This window comes from Rhineura floridana, chromosome 7, assembly GCF_030035675.1.
Source record: "Rhineura floridana isolate rRhiFlo1 chromosome 7, rRhiFlo1.hap2, whole genome shotgun sequence".
Taxonomy (NCBI): Eukaryota; Metazoa; Chordata; class Lepidosauria; order Squamata; family Rhineuridae; genus Rhineura; species Rhineura floridana.
In genome coordinates, this window is record NC_084486.1 from 6,923,281 (window position 1) to 6,938,794 (window position 15,514).

The 15,514-nt window shown below is 41.6% G+C and overlaps 1 protein-coding gene across 5 annotated transcripts in view; it reads left to right on the forward strand.

Moving 5' to 3' along the window:
• Positions 1-12,326: 12,326 nt before the first annotated feature.
• Positions 12,327-15,514, forward strand: part of ZSWIM8 (zinc finger SWIM-type containing 8) — a 111,266-nt gene continuing 108,078 nt past the window's right edge. For all 5 annotated transcript variants that reach the window (XM_061634794.1, XM_061634795.1, XM_061634796.1 and 2 more), the window contains exon 1: positions 12,327-13,679. In XM_061634794.1, the coding sequence (XP_061490778.1) occupies positions 13,502-13,679 (178 nt within the window). In that variant the 5' untranslated portion in view covers positions 12,327-13,501. The remainder of the gene's footprint in view (positions 13,680-15,514) is intronic.

Sequence of the window (15,514 nt, forward strand, 5' to 3'; positions counted from 1 at the left end):
AGGCAATGTTCAGCAGCTCATGGTGTTGTGACATGAAGACAGTACATGTAGTCACCAATGTCGCAACTGCCTTGAGTATTTGTCAAACCACTGATGACCTAATTTGTATTGCTTCCAACGTTACAATGGGCTTGTCGCCAAACTTGTCAAAACTCTAGATGCTTCCAATGATTTGTGGACCTTCAAATAAACGTTTTGGTAAATGATTCAGTTGATAAAAAAAACCCATCAGTTTCAGGCTGTAAACACCTTAGGCTTAGGGCAAGGACCTGTCCCCTTGCTTGTTACTCTATAAACCAACATGTGCATATTGATAGTGCTCTGTAATTGAAAACAATGTCAAAAGCATAAAAACACATAAATTGACAGAGGCTCTGTTATTGAGTACTCCCTTACTCAAAATTATAGGGAGTTCTTACTGTGCAAATCTTCCATACCCACCTAAAGAGTAGGTAAATTTATTTATTATTTGATTCATATCTCACCCTTCCTTCCAGCAGGAGCCCAGGGCGGCAAACAGAAGTGCTAAAAGCACATCAAAACATCATCAAAACAGACCTTAAAATACACCAAAACAAAACAACTTTAAAAACATTTTTTAAAAACATCTTTTAAAAGGGTTAAAAATATATTGTTTTTTAAAAAAACATAGAAAGCAATTCCAACACAAATGGATTGTTGGACTTTGTCTGGTGCATTAATTCCTGCTTTTCAGCCTGATCCATTACTTTTTCCAGGAGACAATGTGGACCCCAGCAGCATACAAAGTGTTTTTGCTTTTGTATGCACGTTTGCATGTCTGTGTGCCTGCATTGCATTATAGTCCAGAGAAATGCAGAAAATAAAACATTTATTGCTGAAAACTATTTTTATCAGCTCAGCAAAAGTCTAACCCAGGGATAGGGAATATGATGCCCACCAGATGTTTTGGACTATAACTCCCTGCCCATTAACCTTGCTGGCTGGGGCTGAAGATAGTTGTAGACCATAACTCTTCTAACCAGACTATCACATGCTCAAATACACTTGGGCAGTAAAACAAAAATTTAAAAGGAGGAAATTAACAAGCAGCAAAGGCATGGCTTCAGGCTGATTCTGAATTAATAGAAGATTAAATTGAAGCAAACTAATTTCACTTCAGATGTGCTTACACTGTTTTTCATCAGGAATCACTATAAACTATAAACTAAAGTTTTTCAACTCTTATTAAAGTATTCCCCCCTTTATTTCTATTGCTGTTGCTATATAGGGAGGCGGATGGAGACAGCATTTTCTCCACATAAATCTGGATACTAGTTCTCATCAGAGTCCTCCATATGCAGGGCAAGAGTGGTGAAAATACATTGTGAGTTTAATGTGTAAAACACATAAAGCACAGACAAGGTTAGACTAAGATTCCTTTTTGTTGCAGTGCTTTGAAATTATAATTTTTAATGGATGGTAAGCTAGTTTGAGCACAAGAAGCATACCAGTCTTCTACCATTATAATCATGGCCTCTTGTTATTCTGAACAGATACCTATATAATTCTACACTCTCTCCTCTCCCCCATTCCCTTGCTCACTGGATGAGCTGCTGGCTCTTAATTTGATTATAGCTTGGGTGAAGGGGTTGAAAAGAGAAAAAGCAACTGGGCTGTTGGTGAACATAGGAAGCTGCCTTATGCTGAGTCAGGCTGTTGTCCATCAAGCTCTGAACTTCTACACGGACTGGCAGTGACTCTCCAGGATTTCAGGCAGGGGTCTCTCCCAGCCCTATTTAGAGATGCCAGGGATTGAACCTGGGACCTCCTGCATGCAAGGCAGATGCTCTACCACTGAGCCATGACTATTGGAAGAAAGTACATAAGAACAGCCCTCATGGAACAGACCAAAGGCCCATCTAGTCCAGTGTTTTTTTGTGTCCAGTTCATGGATCCCCTGAAGCCTATCCATTGACCACAGGTTAAGAACCCCTGATCTAGTCCATCATCTGGTTTTCCATAGTTGATGGTGTAGTTAGGTAACAGTAGACTCTGGACTTAATGGTCTCATTGGGGGAGGGGGTGACTTCTTTAGATGGTAATGCAGGAATTACTAGGAGGATTACAGTGTCAAGACAATAATAAAACAGCAAAGATAGAAACAAGAGCAAAAAATCTAAACCCATATAACCTTCTATTCCAACTTCACCTAATATGGAGCCCAAGTGCTAAAACAAGAGACGTGCTGGGTTGTGAAATTTTGGCTGTAGGTTATGGTGTCCTTCAAGGCAAGCTTTGCTGGTTTGCCAAGAACTCCTGGTCCACATGCTGGGTTAATAGCGGTTATGTCCTCATTGTGTCAGTGAACGATAACTGGAGTAGCTACTGATGCCACATTTCCAATTATGGCTTGACTGGACTAATCCAGTGTAAATTTTTGCCCCTACTTCTCTAGCATGTTTGCTCATGAACTGGATGGAATCTTAGTAACTGAATGGAATAAATTTGGGGAATTGTTTCTTGCAACAATAAAAGGGTGGTGGTGGTGGAAAGGATAATGTATACAGCCTTGAGTTTCTGAGTGGAAAAGCAAGATGCAAATATATAACATCATTCACAGGTCACGTAAAGAAAGCCAGAAAAGCAGCCCCTGTGTTTTAACTGCAATGCTTCATAGCCCTGACGTTGACAGCAAAATGCAAAAGAAAAAAAAAGTTTGCCAACTTTGATAAAAAGCAACAAGCAAAAAATACTCTAAGCATGTGCAGTTTCACAAGCATGTGGGGGTGTTCAGCATCCCTTTCTCTGATTGCTTGACAGCAGTGATTAATTGCCATTAGCAATGATGCTGCTTGCTGAATTGCCTCCATGTTTCCCTTTCTAAGTGTAATTTACTTACTTTTTCTTTTTAAATAAAAGCTAAGAATGTTGGACCCTTGCTGGCTCAGGGTGTACCCCCTGTACCTCCCTATCAGGTGCCCTTGTCCTGGGAAAGCCTGCTGAAATGTACCTTTTTTTTGCTGCCCACCTAAAAGCAAGTAGTAATGGAGCCAACCAATCCCAGAATTTATTATTAGTTATTAAGTAGTTATTAAGATTGGTTGGGCCCAACAGTGTCTTTCTAGTGCAGGTGTAGGGAACCTGTGCCCCTTCAGATTTTGCTGCTGGACTGTAGCTCCTACAATTCCTGCGAAGAAAGGAGCATCAGTCTAGCTCCGCCTGTTTTCTTTTGTGTGTCTGTGTCTTGAACATTAATTCCTATACATTTCCAAAGCTGCTGTGTGATTCTACCACCTGCTGCCATCGTACAGCACATTCTGCTGTCGTCATAACTTAGGATAATAATATCGAGTGGAACATAGTCTGAGCCAAAGAACCTGCAACTAAAAATTAAAAGTTGCCATTGACCGGTTTAGAGTAAAGTAACACACATGGTCGATTGCCGGTTTCTGTAGTCTTCTTTGTTCCCCACCTCGGGTAGAAGTGAGCGCTGCCTGCCCATAGAAATCAATGCAAAAATCCAGGATTTTATAGTAACTATGAATGAGCAGCAGGTGTCTCCCTCCCCGTCAAAGGAAACGACAGCAGCAAACAAAGGAAAGAAGCTCATTCATTCTTTCTGTTTGAAACTCAGGTAGTCTTTCATGTGAAATATTAATATTTATTGAGTTTTTAAATGCAACTTGTCTGCATAAAAGTCGATAGAGCCCGAGGCTTTCTTGATAGAATAGATTCGAATTGGAAGGAGGGCTGAGGAGCAATTTAAGCAGGGTGACCTAAAACGCAACGTTAGAAAAAAACAACACCTTCTCTCTGTTGCTATCTTTTGATTGCTGGTGCTCAGTCCTGATCAATCATGGCTACGCTAAAGCATGGATTATTCCACTGATTAATATAGGCAGCTCTCATTGCCGTCCCGAAAAGGTTAAATCATGGCTTCCAATGTGAACTTGGAAATTCCACAGCCACACGATGAGCTAGGCACTCTCTAATTGTTTGCTCTGTGTCTCGATTTCAAGCTTTACTATGTATGTCATAACAAACTCAAACTCTCAGTAAGTAGCAGCACTTGCGCCCAAGTATAATATCTCTGCTTCTGTTCTGAGAGTTTTTAGGTATCAGATGCACCCTTAGCACCTCTATGGTGAAAAACCCCTATATAATAATTTGCACTGGAAGTAGAACAGAAAAGCAGTTCATTTCCAGAGTATTAATAACACAGATTACTTAAACTAGGATTTTAGTGTAGCTTGGTTTTGCTACCTGAAAGCCTCCTCCTCAAATAAAAGGCAGCAACAAAGTCACGCATTTATTCTCTTTCTAGGTTAGATCTCACTTCATGTAAAAAATGAGATGATTATGATTAGTATATGTTTTTAAACATTTAACAATGCAGCGCGGCATGGGCTCTGAAGAACAAGGGAGTCAGGTCTGAGGGAGCAATTAAGGAGACTGAACTCTCTAGAGACGTGAAGGGTGTTCTGTTTGGTGGAATGTAACAATAAAATCAAATAATTGGGTGTTAGAACAAATTAAATCAGAACTGTCACTAGAAGCCAAAATGATAAAACTGAGGTTATCATACTTTGGACACATAATGAGAATACATAATTCCGGTTCCGGTTGCCGATGAAGGGTGAGCTTTTCCCCGATGGTACAGTTGGCTCAGTTATATATTGCTAATTAGCTTATGAAAACAACATTCTGTAGTCTTTTTTTTATACTCATACTTAGAGAACTTCTGGGGGGAAAAAGAGCTAAAAAGAAAAGGACAAACGGCTGCTTCTAAATAAATGAGCAAGCCTGAATTCCTCCCACTCTTCACTATCAGCTACTAAAAAGCCTCTCTCCTTTTTGCACTCTTACTTTTGAAGTCGGAAGGCATTTTCATGGTTCTAACAAGAAAGGAGGGGAAAGCTCTTGGACTCCCTCCCCCTTCAGAGAGCTTATCTAAAGAAAACAAACAACAGGAAAAAAAATGCGGAAAGCTCCTGCCTGTTTCTTCATCTCCATTAATCCATGCTGAAATTCTCCATTTAAAGGGCCAGCAAAAAATTACAAGCTATTTTACTTCTCCTTCTCCATCCCATAATAACGCTGATCGAGATTGGAAAGACACCACAACTTGTTTGGACTGGTCTATATCATATAAGGGACTTTCAGGTAGCCCCGAGAGAGAGTCTCTGGCAATGAACTTGGCAGATGAAATCAGGCTAGCTGACAGGCAGGATAAACACGATGTTACATACTTGAGAGATGCCACAGAGACTAATGGGTATGCAGACTCGGCCTTACAACACACGGCGAAGGTCATAACTCCATCAGTGGATATAAAGTTTTTTGCTGACTCTTCGAAGACAGATGCCCGACCTTCGTAGGACAGGGACTTCTCTATTATTAATCCTGAAGACCAAATGGGTGCACAAGCCCCGAAAGAGAACCAGAGCGGAGCTCTAGATGAGTTAAATGGACTCTTTAAAAGGGTGGGTCCTTATGTTGGCAATGGATCTGGAGCATTTAAAAAACTACATGAAGGAATGTAATTCCTTTTTAACCACCTTAGTATCAATCTCTCAGGTTTTATTGTCATCTACTGGTCAAGCATCTTCAACAAACCAGCCAGATATAAATAAACCTATGAGACGGAATCCCACGCGAGCAAAAAAGGAAAAGAGGCACCTGACAATCCAGCTAGAAAAGAGCAAAAATATGAAGGCACAAAAGCCACACCGAAACAACAAGATGAATTTTAATAGACTCTTTAAAATTCTGGATGAACTCAGTAAAAAGGGGCCTCAGAACTCAAAAATGCCCCAGGATAACTTCATCGGAAAGAACATGCCCAGAGGCACGCCTGATAAACAATCCAAAACTACTTCATCACAAAAAAAGGGAAATTTATAGAACCCCTTATTAGAACAAATTTAACCTGCCACCCTACAAACCAGGATCCATGGCAGGATGTTCTTCTAAAGAAGCAGTTACCACAGCAATCTGAACCGGCTATCTCTATTCCCTGTTAGAACTTAGTGCTAATTAGGAAATTAGTTTTTGAAAATTATCCAAAACCATGGGGCATCATTAGTCCTTTCTCTAGAAAGTGCCATTTTATTAACTTTTTAAAGAAATTTTTACCAAAATCATCAAATATAAATATCAACACTAGTGATATCATACAAATTGAATACCTTTATTATAATAATGTTAAGGCTCGTGCAGTGGTCACTTTTATTTCCACGGATACAGCAAATTATCTTTGGCGTTACAAGGAACACCTTGACAAGTGGGAAATCCACACTTTGCGCTTTTTTGAGAATCAGGGACCTCCCAAGGATTTACTTCAGGGTAATAAGCCACCCCAAAAAGAGTTATTTTGTAAGAGTCTACCAAGGGATGAACCACTGATCTCTTTCGACACACAAGAACCGTTTGTAAATAGAATTGAAACCAGCAACTTTTGGGATCAACAAGATATGCTTTTAGATCTGGGGAAAACAATATCGTCTCAGCTACGGCATCATCTCCCTGGGAAGAAGAGTGAGGAGGAGGATGACGACAATTCCTCTGCCTATCCTCAGAGCGATATCCAACTGACTTCAGACGTTCAGTTACATCAATCAGGGATGCAGGATATCCTCCTGACAGAAGAGGAACAATCCTTGCAACACTCATTTGTGCACCTACCTACAACAGAACGGAACGCTATTCTTGATAGGTTGGTCCAACTTTCGCTCCGCCTCTCAGTTATTCATGAACAGATAGAAGTGTCACCCCCTCCATCTCGAGAAGGAGGCAAGATGTTGGAAGGAAAAATGGAATTACACTCTATAACTCCCCATTATATGACTCAGCTACCCCAAAGGACTGCTTTGCCGTCTGCTGAACTTCAGTTAAGTCTAACGCAGCATACGATGAACACAGACGCAGCCCTGAAACGACTTCCAGCCCAGGCTGTACCTTCTCAAATTCCTGGTTCCAATTGACAGCTCGGGTTTTTGTCTTGGAATATTTTGGGATGGAACAACAAAGTTAAGGACGCTGATTTTATTTCCTTCTTAAATCAGTTTAAGATTATCTGTCTACAGGAAACTTGGGTAATGGCGGAAACCGAGATACTCCTCCCAGGCTTCCGTGCTTTTCCCCTTCCTGCATTCAAACTTAACCTTAATGGCAGAGGTAGTGGGGGTTTGTGTATATTCATCTCGGATGACCTATTGGTTGACATCTCTGTGTTAAGCTCAACCTGTAAGCAGTATGTACAGGCCCTGAAGTTAACTGGCCCCATGTTTGGAGATATTGTTATTATAAATGTGTATTTTCCTCCCCTCATGGCCAGCACTTTGAACTCAGGCTGTGTATGGGATCTCCTTGAAGAACTTATGATTTCCTTGGAATCCCAATACCCCGCCTATAAGTTAATTTTATGTGGGGATTTTAATGCCAGGCTGGGTTCAGGCTGGACTGAGGACCCCTCTTCAAACCATGGGCCGATATACACTACCCCTCACAACGCTAGAGTTTCCTATGATCAGACACTAAACAAGCAAGGCCTGAGGTTGTTAGAAATAATTCACTCTCACTCCTTGGAGAGTCTACATGGCTCAAATGTGGATCAGTCTAATGGCACATTCACCCACCTATCCTCCAGAGGTGCCAGCGTGATTGACTACACGCTGGTTTCAAGTTCCCTTGTTTCGGAAGTACTTGAGTTTTCGGTGCTTGATAGATATGATAGTGACCATTTTCCTCTACTAACAGTTCTAAGTACTACTCTGCCTGTGAGATGTCCGATCCTCCCTAATTTGGAAGATCTCCAAATAATTGAACATAGAGTTCGCTGGTCTACAAATTTGCATATATCAGTCCTAAGTCACCTTGAGAATAATTATCTTCTTGCTCTCAGACAGGCTATCATCGTCTCAAAAACCGATGTCCAAGAGGCTTATCGACAGATAACCTCCTTGTTAAAACCTGTGCTAACCCGGAAAGAGTCCTATAAAACCACCCGCCAATGGAATTCCGGATGGTTTGACTCAGAATGTAAAAAGGCAAAGCGACAACTATCTAACTACCTAAGAAACAGGACAAGAGACGCTGTTAATTTTGATCAAATTCATTTAATTACCCTCCGTTCCTTATATAAAAATCTGATCAAACAAAAAAAGGCACAATATGTGAGAACTCAATGGCAACAACTTCACCTAGCCCTGGCGGAGGGAAATGAATGCCTTTTTTGGGATTTGGTCGCAAGAGGTACAGGAAATTTTAGACACTTTATAACTAGTCAGATATCAACCTCAGTCTGGTTTGATCACTTTACCAAGATTTATTACGATCCGATGGCACCCGTGGCGTCTCCCACAAGATGCATGGAGGAAAACTGGCCCCCGGTCTCACCACTGCAGGTAAAGTTGCTCATCTCTACACTGAAAAAGGGTAAGGCCCCAGGGGAAGATATGCTCCCCCCGGAATTGTTTTATAACTTCCCCGAGTGGTGGATTCCCATCCTAGCCAAATTATTCACACAGATAAATAATACGGGTACTTTTCCGGAGGGCTGGAAACAAAGCATAATTATCCCCATACATAAAAAAGGACCGAAAGACGATCCGAACAACTATCGCCCTATTAGCCTGTTAGATACTGGTGCCAAATTATATAGCAAATTACTTTTAGACAAGCTTGAAGAGTGGGTATTGGATAATTCAATAATTTTCCCAGAACAAGCTGGTTTCCGTCGTGGGCAGAGTACTATAGATCACTGCGCCACTTTATTATACCTTGCTAGGAAATTGATAAGGGGTCCGAAAAACACCTTTACGCCGCCTTGGTAGACCTAGCGGCCGCCTTCGACTCAATAGACAGAGTTCGCCTGTGGACTAAATTGGGGCAAACAAACGTGGACAGGCACCTTTTATACCTAATTAGAGAACTCCACTCCTCTAATTCCACCAGAATCAGAGTGGGTAATAATCTCACAGATTCTATATTAATAAATAAAGGCGTCAAACAAGGATGTTTATTAGCCCCCGCCCTTTTCAACCTATATTTGAATGATATTGTCACCGAGTTAGAGGGCCCAAAATTCTTTCCTCCATCTGTAGGTTGCAGAAAGATATCTCTTCTATTATACGTGGACGATATGATTCTTCTATCATTGACTCCTATAGGAATGAGAAGACTCTTGACGAAACTAGAATCTTACTGTAATAAGGAGGGCCTCCAAATTAATTATAAGAAGACTAAGATCATAGTCTTCGGTAATAGATATCGCCATCATAACTGGTCTATCGGGAATTTCCCAATTGAGCAATGTTGCTCGTTCAAATATTTGGGAATTTATTTTCAATATAACCTTGCTTGGAAAAAACAACTGGCAACTATAAAATTAGCCGCCTCTAGAACCGCAGGGGCGATCCTTAAATTCTATAGGATGGCAGGGGGATACTTAGCCTCTCCAGCTTTGAAAATATTTCAGAGCAAAGTCATCTCACAGATAACATATGGTGCGGCTATCTGGGGATGGATGGTCCCCTCGTTTCCAGCGTTAGAGGCCATTCAAAATAACTTTCTCAGGCGCTTGTTATCTGTACCCCCGGGTACCCCGGCCGCGTTTATGAGAGCTGAAACCGGCCTACTCTCAGTCTCAGCAAGGATTCATGAAACACTCTTGACATACTGGGCTGTATTACCCAACACAACATCCAAGGTAAATAGTAAAGGCATGCTTTGATGTGGCAACGGCAGAGAAATTCTGGCTCACTAAATTTAAGTTGGTACTATCCTACTATCACATTCCAATACATTCAATTCCCTCTTTGCACAAGTTTAACTTCCGGGCTCAGATAGAGAGAAACAGTGTATGGCGAGATAGACTGGCTATCTTAAATTCTAAGTTCTCCAGATGGTATGGTTTAGTTAAAACCAATCATCTTAGAGCCAATTATCTGACTTATCCTTTACCTATACAGATAAGGCTTTGAGATTTCAATCTATGCCCAACGCCATTGTAAATGGCCGATATCATCAGACTAAATATGAACAAAGACTATGTATCTGTCACCTAGGGAAGGTGGAAGATCTAAACCACTACCTATTTGAATGCCCGATCTATACACACCCCAGATCTAAATATCTTGACAGTTTGAAAACCCACCCTAGACATGAGGAGGACGATTGTTTTGTTTCTTTTCTATTAGCAGACAATAACTTTCAAATCACCTATTCTGTAGCGCACTTCGCCCTCACCGCTCAAAAGCTGAGGACAAAATTTCTGATTAACACAGGATTACAGAACTAAATGAGTTGTACCTATAAACCTGTCGGCATTTTAACTATAATTGATGTAGCTTATTAAAGATTGGTCTATGAGATTAATACCGATCTTATAGATCAAGGTTTTATTGTGGCATTCTGTGCTGTAATAGTTTTAAACGCCAATGTTTTATTTTTTGATTCTGTTAATTTTTATACTTCTGTAATCTTGAAGCTTTTATTGTCATAACTGCTGAATTTATATATGTGTTGCAATGGCCTACGGCCTGCAAATAAACTATCTACTACTACATAATTCACTAGAAAAGACAATAATGGTGGGAAAAACAGAAGTGAGTAGAAAAAGAGGAAGGCCAAACAAGAGATGGATTGATTCCAGAAAGGAAGCCACAGACCTGAACTTACAAGATCTGAACAGGGTGGTTCATGACAGATGCTCTTGGAGGTCACTGATTCATAGGGTTGTAATGGACTTGAAGGCACATAACAACAACAACAACAAAACAGAATAAAAATAAAAATCGGTTGGAAAGTCAAATCAGTCTTAGCACCACCTCTAAGCAATAGTAACAGTGAACTATCACAATGAAATCTTAAGCCACTCTCAGTCAGCTCCCCTCCCCACAGTAATATTGGTAAGTATAGGATCCTGGCATTGCAAAGCATTTTAAAACTAAAAAAACTTCCAAAAAAAAACCCTTTTAAAAAAAGTGAAATAAGCCCGAATTTAGAAATAGCATGAACTCATGCCTTCGTTGGGGAAGAGGAATACAGGCTTCTACCTGTAGAACAGGAACAGGCTGAAGTTGAATCCTGATAAGACTGAGGTGCTACTCGTGGGAGACAAGGGAAGGCTGGGAGATGTTGACCTGGTGTTCGACGGGGTGAAATTGCCCCTGAAGGACCAGGTCCGCAGCCTTGGGGTTGTTCTTGATTCCAAGCTGTCCATGGAGGCTCAGATTTCGGCAGTGAGCCGGGCAGCTTGGTATCAATTACACCTCATTCGTAGACTGCAGCCCTAGCTTCCTGCTCATCAGCTCCCACTGGTGGTACATGCCCTGGTCACCTCTCGGTTGGATTACTGTAATGCGCTCTACGTGGGGTTACCCTTGAAAACGGTCCGGAAATTACAACTTATACAAAATGCTGCAGCTCGACTACTTACAAACTGTCGCCGCCGGGAACACATCCCCCCAGTGTTGTTCGACCTACACTGGCTTCCAGTTATTTTCCGGGCCCAATTCAAGGTGTTGGTATTAACCTTTAAATCCCTATACGGTCTCGGCCCAGTTTATCTGATGGAGCGCCTCCAGCGCCACCAACCATGCCGCCCAACAAGATCAGCCACACAGGACCTTCTCTCAATCCCGCCAACTAAAACAGCTAGGTTGGCGGGGACAAGAGAGAGGGCATTTTCAGTGGCGGCCCCCACTCTCTGGAACTCCCTCCTGTATGACCTTCGACATGCCCCTTCCCTGAATGTATTCCGCCAAGCTTTGAAGACCTGGCTGTTCAGACAGGCCTTTGGGACTTACGGGGAGGGTTAAATTTTTACGACGAATAGCCTACTACTCTGTACTGGAACTGTTTTATTGTTTTATTGTTATATTGTATTTTATGATGTATTTTATTATGATGTAATGTATTGTTGTTAAATTGTACGTCGCCTAGAGTGGCCATTGGCCAGATAGGCGACCCACAAATTAAATTATTATTATTATTATTATTATTTATTCTACCTTATCACAGCTAGGCTTAACTCCTGAATTTCTCGTTTGTGCCCTCACTTCCGCCCCCTGGAGGATAATCAATCCTAGCCGTACAAACCTATGCTTGCCTACGAAAAAGTGACCTCCACTGATTTCAAGGAGGCTTTGAGTCCCAACTAAGTGTACATATATAGGATTTGCGCCCTAAAGAAACCAGGAAGTTTTGTTTGGATTTAAACTTACTGTGACTCTAATTTCCCATCTCTATGGTTAATGCGGACCGTATTGAATCGTCATTCTAATTTCTACCTCTATGGGCACTGTATGGAGGAAGCCGGAAGCTGCGCAAACGGAAGCGAGCTTCAGCTGGGGAGGGGGAGGAGCCCAAGGGCTGCTTTGCTGTGGAAGCTGTGAGGGAGGGTGGCGCGCGCGGGCGCGCGGGGGGCCATTTTAGCGCTTGCCCGAGAAGGAGGTATCGGCACGTCAGGCCGGGCCAAGTCCCTTCCAGAAAAAGGGACAGGAGCGAGATCACTCCCGTCCCTTGCGCCCCCGGGTGCGGGGTCCGCCGCCATGGTGACCCCATGAAGGGATTCCAGTCGCCGGGCCCGGACGACGGACAACCCCCCCCCAAAAAAACCCTTCAGGGGGCGCTTCTATCCTTTCCTTTCCGCATTGGGAGTTCTGTTTCTTTTCCTCAAGCCCACGGTGGGCACCACAGTCATTTTCGTCCGGGGCCACTTGCAGCTGCTGCCACCCACTCCTTCTCGCTGTCTCCGACGTCTTCTCTCTCTTTTGCTGTGATCCTGTGCGCGGTCCCTAGTTTGCTTCCCTCCCTCCCGTCCCCTTCTCCCATCTCCCCCAATTGTCTGTCTGTTTCTCACTGCCCCCCCCGGCCTTCTGTATACTGTTCCTTCTGGCCAAGCAACAGCTTTTGCCACATCTCTCCCCCCCTTCTCATAAAGTTCCCACTCCAGGGCTTTCCCTCAGAGGCAACTCAGTCTTCTCGTTCAGCTGAACGATGTTTTGAATGGACTCTGTCTTGTGTTTTTGTCAAATGTTGGCGTGACAGCTGTTAAAATCTTCAGGGAGGGATAATTGTACACCTGTACCCCTGGCCTCTAAGTTTCCTTGGCAAACATTGATGCTTAAAAGGAGCAGAGTGATCTCTTCGTTTGTGTGTAATTCCTTTGGGGGTTTTTAGGTGAAACCCTCAAATATGTCTGTCTCTTTTGCATGCTTGCTAAATGCAGGTGTCAACATGCTAGCCAAGTCAAGGAGCAATTTGTCAATGTACTTTCCCTATTCTTTCTCTTATGGAAGCAAAGTATAAAGGTGTCCTTGCTGTCATTTTTAAAGTTGTGTGTACTCTTTTGTCAAATTCTGAATAGTTCTCTCACTGTAGTTGCTTGGGTTTTGCTGTTGTTGCTTCCCCTCCCACTTGCTTTGGAGATAAATGAGCAGGTGAAGTGCTAATACAGGTTGTCCTGGAGTCCTGTTGTTGTATCTCTCTGAGAGAGAAGGCCTACTTTTTTCCTTCCCCAGTTTTTTTGGATGTGATGGAACTCATGTTTGCAGAGTGGGAGGACGGGGAAAGGTTTTCATTTGAAGATTCTGACCGCTTTGAGGAAGACTCCCTTTGTTCCTTCATCTCTGAGGCAGAGAGCCTATGCCAGAATTGGAGAGGATGGCGGAAGCAATCAGCTGGACCCAACTCCCCCACTGTCAAAATGAAAGGTGAGTGTTCAGTTTGTCTCTTAAATGGCTGGGTATAAAGGGGTTGCAAAAGTTGAGGGCTGGTGTGGTTGATGTATGCTGGCTGCTAGCCAAGGTACGTTGCCAGTTAGACAGGCAAAAATTGTGCCATCTGAATCAGTTGTAGAATCCAACTTGCATTAAGTAAGGTGCACAATCCTTTGTGGCTAATTTGATATGAACTTTGGCTGTACTTGTAAGTAAGTTCCATAGAAATGGCTGGAACTTATTCCCAAGTAGGTGTAGTTTTTCACCTTAGCACACTAATTAAATAGAACTCTTAAAATGTTTTTTCTACTCAAAACCTGTCCCCAGTAAGGACTGTAAGTGCTGCCTGCATCTTTTATGGTGTAGATTTCTTCACAGTTTAATTAGGATGTTATTGCCTAAATGAAATGCATTGTAATGATAACTGAGAATGTCTAGGCATGTTAACAGTGCAGCAGGACTGGCTTAGTCATATACGTAATCTCTACCCTAAGGAATAATATCTTGCTCTGTGATAGCTGTTCTTTAGGCAAAGGTTAAGTTGGTGTCTCCCAGTCTGTTTGAATGTCACAGTTATTACATACTGGGTTACACAATGATCCAGTGACAGGACTTTTACTGAGAGTAATGGCAAAATGTAAGGAATGCAAATCCTCTATTTCCATATATTAAACTTTTGCTCTTGAAATCAAGCTATAATCTGCAGTACTGTCATGCACTGCATGTAATAATGTGTGATCCTAAGTGGAAGCCAGCCTTGTGTTAACCGAAGAGTACATTTCAGTTACACTTTAATAAAAATTTTCTCTCACTATCATGTCAGTTCAGGGTGGAATACTTTCTTGAGCCAAATATAGAGCTGGAGAAACATTTGCAAGTGGCTTGTTATTGTCCAAGTTCAGTCTATCTCTCTGGTTTAATTACTGTAGCTCCCAATTTTTTGAATGCTAACATCTGAGGGGTGTTTCACAAATTATACTGTAGTAAATACACATAATGCGTGTGTTGTGCAGTGGAGAGTCACAAACCCCATCTCCTTGACGTGTTCATGTTATATGTCACGCATCATGTTTTACGCATAGACACTTAACTTGCATACATGAATATTTCTTTACACACTACTCATCTCCCCACACTACTGTTTAAAACACCTAAAACAGTGGTGTGGAAAGAAATATTTACAAACCAGTCAGTGTTATACAGTTGATCTTGATTCTTGACTGGGTATGGTGAAGGATCTGCTCTGAATTGAGCTTGATAGTATGCTCCCTAAATAGTGCACAAGCATTAAAAAAGCACCAGGTTAAAATATTTCCATTTCCCCAGGTATTTTAATTTGTCTAATGCCTTAGCCTGCTGTTAAGTATTTAGCTACTGCCTCAAATTGTTACTGTTAATGCTTTTATTGTATAGTGTAATGTTTTAATATTAAAATAATTCATTATTTATACTTGTCCATCACCCTGGAATCTATTGGATGAAAGGCAAATACAAATGTGTTTAAATATTTTTTAAAATTTTTATTAAACAAAATGTATAGAGTGTTTAATTTAAAAAATGAAAATTTCTAAGCAGTGTTACATAAAATAGTATAAAATATTTATTTTAAAAACCGATAAAATCAACAAAACTTAAAAACAAGTATTCATTCATAATAATATGAATTCATAATATTTATTCATTCATTCCCCCAGCACTTGTTAGCAGCGACACCGGGCACTGTTAACCAATTGTGAAAACATTCTTTTTAACTTTGGGAATATGTGGTGAGGATTGCCAGATCAAAATCTAAAAATAGTACATCTTGGTATGGGGGTTGCCAGTGTGAA